The 14918-nt window shown below is 46.1% G+C and overlaps 1 protein-coding gene across 1 annotated transcript in view; it reads left to right on the top strand.

The window, feature by feature from the left end:
- Positions 1–2405: 2405 nt before the first annotated feature.
- Positions 2406–14918, top strand: part of GAP43 (growth associated protein 43) — a 52511-nt gene continuing 39998 nt past the window's right edge. Inside the window, exon 1 of the mRNA XM_065675653.1 lies at positions 2406–2478. Within this exon, the coding sequence (XP_065531725.1) occupies positions 2449–2478 (30 nt within the window). The 5' untranslated portion in view covers positions 2406–2448. The remainder of the gene's footprint in view (positions 2479–14918) is intronic.

The following is a 14918-nucleotide window of genomic DNA, read 5'->3' as shown; positions in this document are numbered from 1 at the left end:
AAATCCTGGGGCAGGGGCAGAGGGTCCTAAGTCCCATAGACATATTCCAAAACACCACTGCACTGCTCCACTGTGCCTTGGCATGGTGCTGTCAGCAGTGATGTATTCCACAGACACCCCTTCCTCAGATTTCATGCCCATTGCTTTCTGCTGCTCCACTTCTTACCCATCGTCTTTTATGATCGCATAGTTTGCCTTCTTGTTCTCTGAAAGCTGAATCTGATTTTTGTTATTTAATCCTTTGGTCTGCTCTGTGTCAGCTGTTTGCAACTCTTCCCAGTTTAGTATCTTCTCTGAATATCATTATCATACCATTATTTCCCTTTTCTAGGCTGCAAAACCAGGACTATCGCTGATACCTGCTTGACCCTAAGAGGCATATCCCTTAAATTGCAAACAGATGCAGATAGCTAGCTAGATCCTCTTTGAAATGCTGCCTAAAAAGATATGGGGTACTGGGAACTGCAATGATGTCATAGCAACTGAATATGATTATGGAGGAGTCTGTGCTGAGGGGTATTCCAGAAACTGTAGCTGTATATGTACGCGTTTATTTGTATAAGCGTGCACATGTGCGTGAATAGTTGTGTTAATAATGTACAAATGGAGATATTTAAAGAGCAAAGGCCTTAATTATAACCTATGACATTTAATTTTGCTCTTTTGAGGGCAGTTTTGCATTAAAAATGTATTAGAAGTAACTCCATGGTGTGGCAGAGAAGTTGATGTAGTGACATTAGTGCTAAAAAAGAGAACAGCATCTGACTGTGCCTCCCAGACGCAGCGAATAAAATAAGCTACATTTGAATTCTGATATGTTAAATCCTAAAAATCCAGCAGTCTCTTTATATTTTTAACATGCTCAACATTGTCATACTTTGGTTTAACTCTTGTCTTGGAATATGTTCTCACAGTGACAGAGATAGCTATCCTGCTCATATATATTCTGAGAAAACACTGTTATAACTTTCAAGACATGTACTTAGTTGTGTGTGTGAGCATCAGTGTTCACTCAGGCCCTTCTCTACATGGAAATCTATCCAGTTCTGTTACCCCCACACATGGAGGGTGGTTGGAAGCATGGACACATGTCTTCCTCATACTTGGTTACAGCAATTTGCAGGCAGTGATAAATAGACATAGAAATCACTGACATGCTGAGATTAGTTGAGATCTCTCCAGAAGGGAAAGGGATGATTTCTGTAGGTTTTGAAGCTATTGTGAACAAATAAGCTGTTTTGCAGGAGTATCATGGTTGCTGCCTGTGGAAGGTCTATAGGATGGCCTGTGGGAACAAGGGGCAAAGTTGTCATGACTTCACCATACAGGGTTTATGCCTTCATAGAATCATAGAATGGCTTGGGTTGGCTCATTCAGTTCCAACCCCCTGCCATGGGCAGGGACAGCTTCCACTAGAGCAGGTTGCTCCAAGCCCCGTCCAACCCGGGCTTGAACACTGCCAGGGATGGGGCAGCCACAGCTTCTCTGGGCACCCTGTGTCAGGGCCTCAGCACCCTCACAGGGAAGAACCTCTGGCTAATATCTGATCTAAATCTCCTCTCTTTCAGCTTAAACCTAATCCCCCTCCTCCAATCACTGCCTGCCTTTGTAAAAAGCCCCTTTCCAGCTTTCTTGCAGGTGCCTTTTAGGTACTGAAGGCTGCTATAAGGTCTCCCAACCCTCCACGTACGAAGAAGACAACACCTACATATATGTTTGCGAGCATGCTGGGGAGGGGGAGGGGGGCTTTCCACAGCCATTTTAACATATTGATTCCCATTTAGCCCGCAGCTCCCACCTACAGCACGCAGTCACCTGTGCGTGCCACATACCCTCCGGTCCCTCTTCTCCCCCCATGCCCGCCCCACACCATCCATCACCCGTCATGCCCAAACCCCATACACATAGCAATGGCCATGTGCTCCGGGGTGGGGTGTGTGTGTGTGTCAGGAGCCTGCCTGGGTCCCCTCCTCACCCTGCATGTCCCAGTCACACCCCCCCAGCCCCCCCGCAGCCTGCAGTGTCCCCTCTCCTCTGTGCGGTGGGGAAGTCGTTGGGTAATTGGGTCCAGATTGGAGGTTTTAATTATTCATGAGGCTGGCAAGACACTTGGGGGGGGGGGGGGTGATGGGGAGGTGGGGGTGGGGTGGGGAGGTGACGAGTCAGGGAGAGCTGGAACAATTCTGGGAAGGGTAGGGAGGGAGGGAAGGAGGGAGGGAGGGAGGCAGCGTGTGCATGTGTGATGAGCAATAGCTGTGGACCTTACAGTTGCCGCTAACTGCCCTGGTGTGTGTGTGAGTGTATGTGTGTGTGAGCGAGAGAGAGGAGAGACAGAGAGAGGGAGGGAGGGAGGGAGCGGAGAGGGTGGGGGGGAGAGATAAGAGGCAGAAGAGGAAAAGGAGAGAGGAGAAGGAAGGAAGAAGAAGGAAGGAAGGGGACAATACGATCATGCTGTGCTGTATGAGAAGAACAAAACAGGTAGAGACGAAGATTCCTTTTTGTGTGTTTCTTAAGACATCTCCGGGTTGGCCGTGGGGTGCGTGGCTGCCTGAGCATGCGAGGGGCTGGGGCAGGGGCTGGGGTAAGGGCTGGGGGAGGAAATTTCAGCTGCTTTCAGCAGACAGGCGTCTCTTTTGCGATCCTTCAGCATCTTGCGACTGAAGGTTCTTTTCACACCCTGCAACGTGACTGTTTTGCCTTTTCGGGGCTGGTGATGTGGGGAAGGGGGGTGGCCTACGTCCACGTTTGGGGCGCTACCAGGATCCCCCCTCTATTCTTCTTCTTATTTTTTAATAGTGGGCACTTGTATTGCCTGCGATTTTCTGTCTGTGGGTTCTGAGGGTGTGGATGCTGGGGGGGGGGGGGGGGGGTGCGGCTGGCAGGAAACGTGATGAGATCTGGCTCTACCTTGGAGATAAAGGAAGCAATTCTTCATCTTACGCCAAAAGCAAGCAAAGGATGCCCAGTGAGCCTTGATCCCTGGTCAGCACACCCGCTATTGCTCCTGGCTCTGATGAATGGGAGATGCTTTATGTGCATGTGCTCGCAGCACAGGTGCATTCCTGTTTTTGTGTTACAACAATCCAAGCAAGAATTAACCCAAAGCTTTCTTTTCCAACCTATGCTATAGTTAAAAACGCAATTAATTCCTAACAAAAGCATTAGCCAGGGGAGGGGGAGAGTCACCCCCTTTGCCATACCCTTCGTAGTACAACCAGTTAGACAACTGTGCGCCAGCTGGTAAAGAGACAGAGGACCACGCCTCTGTGAGCTCCGAACTCGGGTGGGATAAGTGCAGCTCTGGTGTGAACCTGTTGGAAACCAGTTCGTTCTCTTTAATGGTACCACCTGGCTTTTGCTGTAAGGGAATTGGGGTGATGACAGGGTTGGGGTGATGGCTAGTGTTCAGTGCCACATTCTTTATGTGCAAAATAATGAAATTGATAAAAAGCTACTTGGATCATTCCCCTCTCTCCCTTCCCCCTTTTATTCTGTGTGAAAACCCAAACCTGCTCCTGATTAAGAGAGCCTATCTTGGCTGAACCTCTTGGACTTCCTTGGGAGGATGCTGGATTTATGCAGTTGGAACTTTGAGGCAGGAATATCTTTGTAAGGCATTTTGGCAACTTCCCCAGATTGCAGATCTGTGGTTAGTGACAAGGAGCTTTGGTTCTCGTTCTGAGCGCAAAACTTAGGTCCAACACCATACTGGTTACTTTCTATATGCGTACGTGTCTGTATCTCTTACAATATAGCACTGCAGTATGCTGGAGCAACAGCCTAACACACATGTGAGTAACTCCAGTAGAACAGCACCGCGCTGAAAGAAAACCCAGGTTAAAGTGTGTTTCTGAATGGAGATGCGTGTGTTAGCAAACGAAGGAGCGATTCTGTACAATACTGGGGAGGGGCAGGTGAACAGGATGGAATGAGCTCCTGCGTCATCCTCTGGTTTTTCCCCCATGCAGGTCTTTCAAATGCTTTACAATTAATGATACGCTCACAAAATCAGGAGGGAGGTGGGGATGGCTGGAGGATGGGGGGGGGGAACACGTTGCAGCCAGCCAGCAAAGCACGTTCTGCTGGCAGATATGGGATGAAAGAGCAGAGGAGGAGAAGGGAAGGCAGACAGGGAGGCAGTGACAGAGCGGTGGGTGGAGGTGCACAGCACATTTTAAAACCAAGTAGGTAGCTCTGGGATTCTTCAGAGGCAGAAGAGAGCTATTGGGAAAGGGGGATGATTTAGCCCATACCAGCACAGGCTGGGCGTTATTGCTCCTGAATCTGTTCTTTACACCCTTGTGGGGTTTCCTTCTGTCGTTTTGCATTCTGACACATGTAGAACTGCATGGCATGCGGGTCTCTTGGTCGCACTCTCTTCCCACTCCGCACGTTAATCCACCGCATGGTACACACCCCTTTGCGCGTGCATGTGCAGCACGCATCCCCCCTCGCTTGCATCTGTACTACACATACATGCACAAGCACACAGGCGCTGGTTCACACAGGTTTCCTCATCCTTACTGCAGCCGTGCAACCTGAGCGTGCCAGCCCATGCATATCTCGTGGATGCTGCTTGGGCTCAGAGCCCCAACTCCTGCTCCTATACCTGAACACACAGCACAATCGCCAAGCTGGCTGCATAGCACTTCGCTCAGCAAAGCTGGGGATGTACCAGAGGCAGCTTGAATTTGGAGGGGATAAAAGGACCTCGGTTTTCAGCTTGCGCTCTTTCTCTGTCCCCACCCAGACCTTTCACAGAGAAAGATTGGGCTCTTCAGCAGAGGCAGGAGTTTCCTTCCCAAAATAAAGGCAGCTCTACTCAAATTATTTTGCCGGGGAAGCCCCTGGTGTCCCGCCTTTCTGGCAGCTAAACAGCAAAATGTGGTAATTGCAGGCTTGGGTGTGGAAGGAACCTCTTCACGTTTGTGTCTAGGTGTGCCTGTGTGTGTCTGTCCTCCCACCCCTCAAAGAGAGATGCGTTCACACTCTCAATACCTTGCAGATTATTCTTTCTTGTGGGTGAGATGCCAACGTGAAGAATGAAGTAACTGACTGTGCCCACCCATGAGAGATGTAGATAGCTTGGTGGTGTCATTTCTGCCTACAGTTGATTGCAGCTCTGGATCTGTACCCACAAAATGCTCAGCTAAAAGGTGGCAGAACCGAAAGGCTGGGTCAGGATTGGGTTTAGCCTGTACTGGCAGTGAGAGATGCAGCCAGTAATACGCAGGGCTGGGTCGTTAGATAGGTGGCTAGAGATGCAAGTGTTGCATGCACCGCATACTAGAACAGATGGACGTTATGGGGGTATGTGCTTGGTATTGGATTGCATGAGTGATTAAACAATAACCCGCAAGCAGGTTTCCCACTTGTGGGTGAGATGAGTCTCATTCATCACCAGCCATATCCGACGGCTTCCCTCCCGCTCCGTCCTCTCCTCCTCACCCCAGTGCTGGAGAGCCAGCGACTGCAAAGGTTTGAACCTGCCACACCCATCAAATCAAAGCAGGGGAAGAGGCAGTCTGCATTTCTTTCCCCTTCCACACGAGCAGCATGAATAAACAGGGCTGTACCTCTGAAGATGTGGTTTAATGCAATCAGAGGAGGAGGAGGAGGAAGCATCAGGGAACTATTGTAGCGACTGCAGCCAGCCAGTGAGGTGTCTTGTCATTCCAGGAACTGCAGAGGTGTGCAGGAAGGAGGAAATGGAGAAAAAGAGAGAGGGGGAAGATGCACACAGAGTTAAAGGTTTTCCTCACCTCCGGGTATTAAAATGTCTCAGACCTCATTTAGAATAACTTCATTATGCCGCACAATCCAGATGCTTCAAAACTTATGAACCGTGCTCTTGTCTTTAAACAGGGAGAGAGGAAAAAGGGGTGTTTTAAAGGAAAGGTGTCCATCCACGCCCCTCCTCCCTCCACTTGCCAGCATGGCGTAAATCACCACAGACCATTGAATGGAGGGCAGAGGCACTTCATCTGCACCTTGGGAGAGTCTCACCACTGCCTCCACCTTTCCGAAAGGCAGCCGGTGCTTTTTGTGCTTCTTCCAGTCAGCAATTGCTGCTGCATGGAAGTTTAATTACTCCAGGTCCTTGCTCGTTCTCTTCCTGCGGCCATACCCTTGGGGTTTCTCCTGAGAACCATGTCTCCAGAGAAACACCCATCGCCCCGTGCTCCTCCTCTGCTGCCTTTGCAGACTATTAGAGACATTGATTTCTCCTAGATCGCATAATGTAACTGTTCTTAATGGCACAGACAAGCCCCCTCCTAGGGAACTAATTGCAGGCAGAGTTTCCAGGGGGAGAAGGACAATGGTAATGCTTAGTGGGAAAGAAACCAGTCTGTTGATCCAAATTGCCTATTGCCACTTGCTCCTGAATGAGAGTCCCAGCAAAAAACTCTGTCAGGCAGCACTCACTAGTACGTAGAGACAGCCCTGCTGAGAGGGATGCGTTGAATCTCGTATCTGCTGTGTACCATGTGCAACCAACATGTATTGTCTGAGGGCTTGTCCTGGCCCAATGCTGAGGGTGGCCAAATGATCTCCGAGATGCTTTTGCCTCAGAATAAGAAAATGGGCTCTAGCTCCAGGTTCTGCTCATGCCTATGCATGAGAGAATGGGCGTTGCTTGGGGATGAGGGATGAGACGGACCCATCCTCCAGGCTTTGACTGACTTAAAAGGAGAAAGCTCAAAGAGGTTTCACCTGAAGTCCGCTCTCATTTCAGGCCAGCTGATTCTGTGATGCCACCCCAGGATCTAGTAGCCATATTTCCCTTTTCCCGAGAGCAGGAATTCCCACTGCTGGCACCTACTGAGTTGCAAGGTCTTCTTGTGCTATTGGGAAGGGTGAACTGGGTCCTTTGCCCATTGCAAGATGAAAGGAGGCTGATGGTCTTACCTGACGTACATGTGGGATGTGTATACCTGCTGGATGCATGTGCTCCTCTCAATGACCCCCATCTGCTCCACGTGCAGAGGACATGGGGTACAAGGGGGCTCTGCCTTCTCTGTATCAAGCAGGCATGTATATGCTGAGGGATCAGTGTTTTAACAGGTAAACCAGCAGGCGTAGTCTGAAGTTTCCCTCTGCTTCTGGCTGAGATAGTATGAAGCAGAAGCACCACACGTATATAACTTGAGGCCTCTGCATGCTCCCAGTAGGCTGGTGCTGCATTACTGGCTGCCACTTGTTCATTCCATGAGTTGCATGGACTTCCTTCTCTACCACTCTTCTGATGTCCCCTCCTCCTGCATGTAAATGACTAACATCTCTTCCATAGCTTTGGCCTTCCTCCCTACAAAAGGAGGGCTTTAGTTGGATTTGAGAATGAACGATAACTGTGATGACAGTTCCAGGCTAAAGACATGAGGATGGGAAACCTTTTGGTGGCAGATCTCTGTGTTGATGCCTGTTGGAAGTCACTATGTGACTCCCCTATTTGCTACGAGTCTGACAAGTCTTAGGGATAGATTTGGCAGCAGTCCCTACCTGGCTGCATCTGCGTTTTGAAGGCCTAGTGTCTACCTGTAAGGCAGCAACCATAGCCCAGTAACAGCCCATAGGAGAGGTCAGTCATCCAGAAAGGTCCAGTGGAAGCTGCACATGCCTTGCTGGTGGACATACTAGAATACCTTGCTGTGGGAATACCAGGGCAGGTATGTGATTGAAACACCTTTCAGCATCTGAAGTCCAAAGCCAAAGTCTGGAATCCATCCGCATTCATTCACTCTATAATTCTAAGATGCTCCTGAGCACACTGGGAGGTGACATGTAGCCTCAGAGCTCTGATGGCCTCATGTGGAGAAGGTGTTTATATTTCCTTAGGGCTCTCTCTATCACCTGCTGAGCGTGTGTGTAAAACTCCGTGGCTTTTCATGGTTGCCAGCACCACAGGCCAGTAGTTAGTAGATAGGAATTGTTTTCAGGGGAGCTGGTTTCTCTTCTTAGCAATGCTATTAACCTGCTTTCTGACTTGAACTAAGCACAGTTTCTCTGCCTGTCATGGCTGCCTCTGCAAGATGCTGCTTCAGTTTGGCATCTAAAAGTGTGTGAAAGGAAAAAGAAAGATTCATATGCCCTCGGGTGAGAGGTGCTTTAGAAAAGCGAAGCATTGCTTTATCCATCCTCAGTCACTCCTGCAGTACTGGGATGTTTATTAGCCACTTGAGTTCCTTTAACAGAAAACATTGATTTTCTTCCCAGACCTAGGCTTTATTACTATGTGCCTGAGCCTGAGAGTAGGTCTACAACTGAAGTTTCCTCCCTGCTATCCACCAGTTTGCTAATTCCTCCCCTACCATCATAACGATCCAGCTTGTAGCAACCTACAATATGTGTATGGGGTGTAACAAAAATAATGATTTGTTTTTACTATGACAAAAGGAATTTGGACTTTTGGAGTTCTGCTGATCCTGCTGTCTCTGCCTGTTACTCATTTTGTCTCCTTTGCCCATCTGTTCTGCTCCTTGCCCTCCTCCTGCTCCCTTGTCCATGCAGTCCTGCTGATGCTGCTTCCCTCCTCCGGCTGGGTACCAATGATGGGCTGTGCTTCTTGAGGACTCCTGCAGGGAGCATCAGCCACTCCTCCCGGGGTCTTATTCCTTTCACCTTTCCTGGCACTGGTGTCAGAAGGGAAGCTGGAAAACTATATGGGTACTTTGTACATTCAGTTGCTTTTGTGACTTCCCCAGTTCTCCTTCACTTGGGCAGCTGTTGCAGATGTGCACCTATAGACTGAGACAGCAAAGTGGTGCATCTTCACCTATCACCTATGGCTGTTAGCAAAGGTAAAATGTTGCCCAGCCCTAACTGGGGAAGAGTATGGCTGCTATAGGAGCAATGGATGTGGTACAGACTAGTATCACCATTCCTGCTTTCTTGAGGGCTCATTTCTTCTGTGCTTGTCCCTTGGCTGCTAATGCCACTGTTGGGTGGCAGATTGTGCTTCAGCCATTTTGTTGGTCCAATAGAAGATGTCATGAGCCTGTCTTCCTCCCACTGGGGTAGGTTGGCTTCGATGCCTTGAAAGGGAAGCCAAGATGTACTTATATTCATTTGAATTATAACCAATAAATGTCAGTCCCATTCATTACTCATGTTCTGAAATTTCTTTAATTAATTCCAGCTATAATTCCAGTATATCTCTATTTATAGAGAGCTGTGACATCTCACAGTATTTAAACATTCTCTTGGTAGGAGTACACCTTTCTGTAAGGGCTGGGGATTAGTAAAGCTGATGGGCTCTAAAGGAATCCTTCTCACATGGTTTGAATGCCCCGAAAATTTAGGGGTGCAGGGGAGTGTGTTTGGATGTGAACCTAGCTCTGAAGCTAGTTTTATTCTACTCTTCCCATAATTACCTGGGAGTGAAATTGTGGTCTCAGGAGCTTCAGGGTGTTTTTATGAATGGGGGTGGTTTCTAACAATGGGTGAGGTCTAATTTATAGTTTCAATTATTCTTGTAATTGTTAAGACTATTATCAATCGGCATCCGGTTCATCAGACTATTGAATGGTGTCTAACCCATTTCTTTTATTAATAGTATCTCTAATCTATTTCTTTTATTAATAGTATCCAATGACCTTATAAATCTGCAATGTTAAGTACTCAAGGGCAGGCAGGCTGGGGCAGCATGGTACCATGCTCTGCTGTTTTGGACAAGATGCCAGCCATTTATATTAGTCTAAATTGAAACCAGCAGGATGTAAACCACAATGGTTTTCAACTGACCATTGTTCTCCTTGTATCATCCTTTCTTCTGTCTGCTTTAGCAGTAAGATATTCAGTGGTGCATTTATAAATAATGATGGGGAACTAAGGCAAAGGGGCTGTAAGAAGCTGGGCCAAAAGGAGGGACACTCAGGAGGAACACTTCACCATAGGATGGAGAGCTACACTGAAATGGCGCTTCTGTTCCACAGAACTGGAGGCACCTTTCTTAGGGCCAAGGCTTTCATTCCTAGCTTGTTATGTTGGAGTAGTCAGGCTGGCAGCTTGCAAAGACCTGGATTGCGCAGGCTGAGTTGGGATCTGTCAGAATGGACGCTTTGACTGATCAAAGAGGAAAACCAGTGATTTTAACGCTTCCATTTCCCGTGTAAGACCCAGAGAAACTTCAAGCCCTACACAGAGTTCTGAGGACAGACACTCACAATCGGTATTTGATATTTGCCATTAAAACTGCAGTCAAAAGCATGATAAGGATGCAACCAGTCCCACCTAAAGCACAGGATCTTGTAAATGGCCTTTTCTTAAACTCCAGTCAGAATAGCAGCTGAAAGAGATTAAATCCTAAAGAAAGGACAAATGGAAGAAGCAAAAAAGATCCCCATCCCCAATAACTGAAGAACTGAAGCTGAGAACAATATGAGGTAAATGGAAAGTGGATAACTTCCAGAGGATAGTTAGCAAAGTTAATATGTGAATCAATACCTGAAGCTCCCTCTTACTTGGTAAGACTACATATGCAGCAAAAAGAACCCTCCATTGTGATGCTAGTGTACACGACTCTGTGGAAGACAAAAGAATGGACAGATTAATGCAAAATGAGCCCTAATGACTTCTAGGAATTTTTAACAAATCTTCCTTTAAGAGTTCAGTTAATTCTTCCTTGTGGTCTTTGTTTTCTTCATACAATTCCACAGTTCAGGAAGAGATACCGTAAGACAACACCTTATCTTGTAGAATTCCATTACTTTTTAATTAGGGTGTGACTGACAAGAGGAGTCTGAAACGTATCACAGTGTTTTACCATTGTTCTGAACTGAGAAATAAAGGATTGTGGGAAGTTGAGCTACCTTCTTAAAGGTGTCTGTCATAGGCTGTAAAACTTCCTTCCTTTCTAACTGTGGAGGTGCCTAAAGCCACCTGTAAAGTCCCCTAAACATTTAAAGGCTGCTTGGCATGCCTACGTGATCCTTAGGTTGGTTTATAAGCAATGGCCAGTTCAATACCTCCTAAACAGCTAAGCTATCATGGGATCCATAAACCAAGTGTTCTTCCAGTTGCTTTCCCTGCACAGCCAAAATCTGTGATTTTGTCACAGCACACAGGTCAAGTGTCTGCAAAGAATGCATCCAAGAGGAAGGGAATGTACTAGCTTCCTTTTATCTGGAAACGTTCTGATTAAAGTATTTACCCAGATACGTGGTCTTTATATATATATATATTTATTCCCCCCCCCCAAAAAAAAAAAACAAAAAAACAATTAATAGGAGCCACAAAGGAGGAAGGTCAGGATCTGGGAAAAGGGCAGAACAAGTCACAATGTACTGGTGGTGGAACATGGTTATCTCAAATCATTCTAGCTTATTTACAAAGCTTATGGAAGCAATCTCTGAACCATGAGCTTTGAATGCTTTGAAGACTCATGAGGGCTGGATGAGGTGTCAGGAGGCTGAATAAGAACGAGGAGAAGATAAGAAATTGCAGACTACTTCATTTCTGGGGAAAAAAAATGGTGGAAATAATCAAATAAAGGAGATTATTAGGAGCCAGCACAGATCTGTCAAAAATAGATCATGTCAAGCTAATTTAGCTTTCTTCTGTAACGAGCCTTGTGGGTACAGGGGAAGTAGTTGTCATACCTTGTCATTTGTAAGCATTTTGACATTATCTCAGAGGCTTTTATCATAACTGAACCAAAGGAACATGGTCCAAAGGAAGACATTACCGCATTGACGCAGAACTGGTGTAGATAATCCTACTCGATGATTTTCTACCTAAATAGAAGATTCTATCGAGCGAATTGCCACAAGTTTGATCTGTGCCCTGTTGGTGTTTCATGTTTCCATTAAATACATTGTACTTTACGTTTTAGTTTCAACCTGATGGCTGTCTAGAGAAAGTGTTTTCTAAACTCTGCAGGTGGCACGAGCCAGGTATAGGCTGGTGGAAATTACTGGAATTCAAGACAAACTTGTCAAACCAAGGACCCGGTTTGAACAGCATCAGAGTGAATATTGAGTGCTCTCCATGGGAGTGATTAATGGAGCCAATAAGTCAGCTAGCTATCCTTTGGGAAGGGAGACAGTCTGTAGAGGACCACAAGTTCAGTGTTAGTCTAGAACATCGTTCTAATGTCAAAATGGAAAATGTCCTCTTACATTTGTTGTGCAAATGGGAGTATAGTCTGTAGGACACATGTAATAAGCCTTCAGCTCTGATGAGCACGTGTAAAGTCTCAGCTGAAATGGCATGCCTTAGTCATGTACTGAATGTCATGCCTTAGTCTCGTACTGTACTGTAAGGAAGTGTGGTCCAGTGAGATAGAGTGGAGACTGGGATAGTGAGAATTGCTGGAGGCCAAGGGAAAGACTGAAATAATTAGGGTTGCTTAACCTAAAAGGAATAAGACTGAGAGGGGTCAGGATGCTAGTGTGGCAACTGCAAGAAAACGGGAATAATCTGTTCTTCCTGCCCAAGGGGCGTAAAACAAGTAGTGGTCTTTAATGGGACATCAGAGTGATTCAGACTAGAATTTAGGGAGAGTCTAACAGGATTGTGATGGTACTGGAATACATTGAGGAAACTATAGCAGCCTCAATCACTGCAGGGCTGTAGGATGTACTTCTGGAGCAGAGGATGGACTAAGTGGTCTCTTGTATGCTTTTAACACTATTTTGTATGATTAATGTCAAATATTCACTGAAGCAGGAACTGAACCCAATCTATCCTGTTGAAGATGAGTACTTAACCAGTACGCTACAAAGCTATATTTACTTCTGTGCTCTCTCTTAAATAAGCCTCGTGCTTATTTAATTCTTTGTGTGCAGTTCTGGTGTCCTCAACATAAAAAGAACATGGAACTGCTGGAACAAGTCCAGAGGAGGGCCATGAGGATGATCAGGGGACTGGAGCACCTCCCGTATGAAGACAGGCTGAGGAAGTTGGGGCTGTTCAGCCTGGAGAAGAGAAGGCTGCGTGGAGACCTCATAGCAGCCTTCCAGTACCTGAAGGGGGCCTATAGGGATGCTAGGGAGGGACTCTTCATCAGGGACTGTAGTGACAGGACAAGGGGTAACGGGTTAAAACTTAAACAGGGGAAGTTTAGATTGGATATAAGGAGGAAATTCTTTCCTGTTAGGGTGGTGAGACACTGGAATCGGTTGCCCAGGGAGGTTGTGAGTGCTCCATCCCTGGCCATGTTCAAGGCCAGGTTGGATGAAGCCTTGTGTGGGTTGGTTTAGTGTGAAGTGTCCCTGTCCATGGCAGGGGGGTTGGAACTAGATGATCTTGAAGTCCTTTCCATCCCTAACTATTCTATGATTCTATGATTCAATGATTCCATTAAAAAAGCCTAAGAACTTAAGAAGGAAAAGCTAGGAGCAGCTTACAGTCTTCTGTGGGAGGAAACTAAAACTTGAGATCTTTTCAGATGCAGGAGAGAACATCTCCTATAATTCAGGGAAGCTAGTCTCTCCACCGAGATACTAGGTAAGTAACTACCTACTGCATGCTGTCAGAGAGGATCTACAGTTGTCTCCTTCTGGGCAGGGATTCAGGGCTTGGAGTCCAGACCAGAAGATGCCTCCTTGATAACAGATGATAACAGAACAAGATGCCTAAACCCAAAGAGTTTAGATGTCGCTCTGTTTTTGGTATATGCAGGTTCAAAAGGCATTTATTTGGTGTATTGTGATGCTGAGGTGCCTAGTTCTCCCCATATTTTCTACTGGACTTAAGACTATGGTTTCTGCAAGGCATCTCACCTTCTTCCTACACTTAGCTCTAACATCCATCTTCTGAGCACGGACATCTGCTGGAACTCCACACTGAGGTTCCTTTATCATCATACTCAGGAGAGAAGTATTACAAGGGGTTTATCAGTTGGTGGTTTCTTCTACCTGCCTGACGTGAACTGTCTCAAAGCATTTACATGGCAGTCACTCAGAAATTCCCAACTGGAGTGCTGTACCCCTACCAGCACTCACCTTCAGTGCTTAATCCCCTCTGCTCCCATTATGATGTGTCCCAGCAGTTGCTGGGAATACTTGAATAAAACATGCTGAGATATAATATTCACCTTCACTGGATATATTTTCATGCAGCAGAAGAGCTATTGCTGCATCAGAATATGGCAGAACTAAAGCTGACCCGTGGTATCTTCCATTATCATCTGCTGAGTCCATACAACTCTCAGGAAGATGTCTTTTGTTTGGTTATTCCAAAGCCTTTACACAACACAAAAGGGGGAACAAGACACCCTGCCTATAGTAAGGATTACCCAGCTTTTGGGGGATGAGATAAATTGTAATAGTCAAAGACAGTCTTTTCAACTGAGTCAAATTTTGCTGAGCTTTCCCTGTTTGGATAAGAATTTTCTTGGTGGGGGTCTTCTTCAAATAGACACTGTGGGGTTTTAATTTGTTATTTGACTGTATCTGCTGAGATCGGAGGAATAAAGCTTTGAGTGAAAAGAGTTTAACGCCATTTAATAAGCACCAGTTCTGCCTTTGTAATATAAGGAAAGAGAATGCCATTTCAATTTCAAATGATGAAATTTCCTATTTTCTTCCTTTTTAGTTTATGTGTTTAAAAGAAGAGATCGAACACTTTTGTTAAACATACATTGAGTTTTCAAACTCAAACACTTAAAATACAGAATTAGTTAAGAGTTGCCTGTCCATTTTTAGTTTATCTTCTTTCATGTATAGGCATAACGATGTGGTCCTTAATTGTAACATCAAATGCTGGTATATGGTGGGGTATTTTTTCAATAGGATCTCTGTCTCATTCATTGCACAGAATGGAATACACTTAGGGACTGAATGAATTTTGCCATAAACGAAGGTGTTTTCTATAGGTCTCCTATTTCATTTACTGCCAGTGATGAAGGTTATGTATTGAATTAGGCAGGGGACTGTTCAAAACCAGAAGAATGGTCTCATGTTTTGGCAATTGAATGC

Source organism: Lathamus discolor, chromosome 4, assembly GCF_037157495.1.
Source record: "Lathamus discolor isolate bLatDis1 chromosome 4, bLatDis1.hap1, whole genome shotgun sequence".
Taxonomy (NCBI): domain Eukaryota; kingdom Metazoa; phylum Chordata; class Aves; order Psittaciformes; family Psittacidae; genus Lathamus; species Lathamus discolor.
This window is presented reverse-complemented; position numbering and strand designations above follow the sequence as displayed.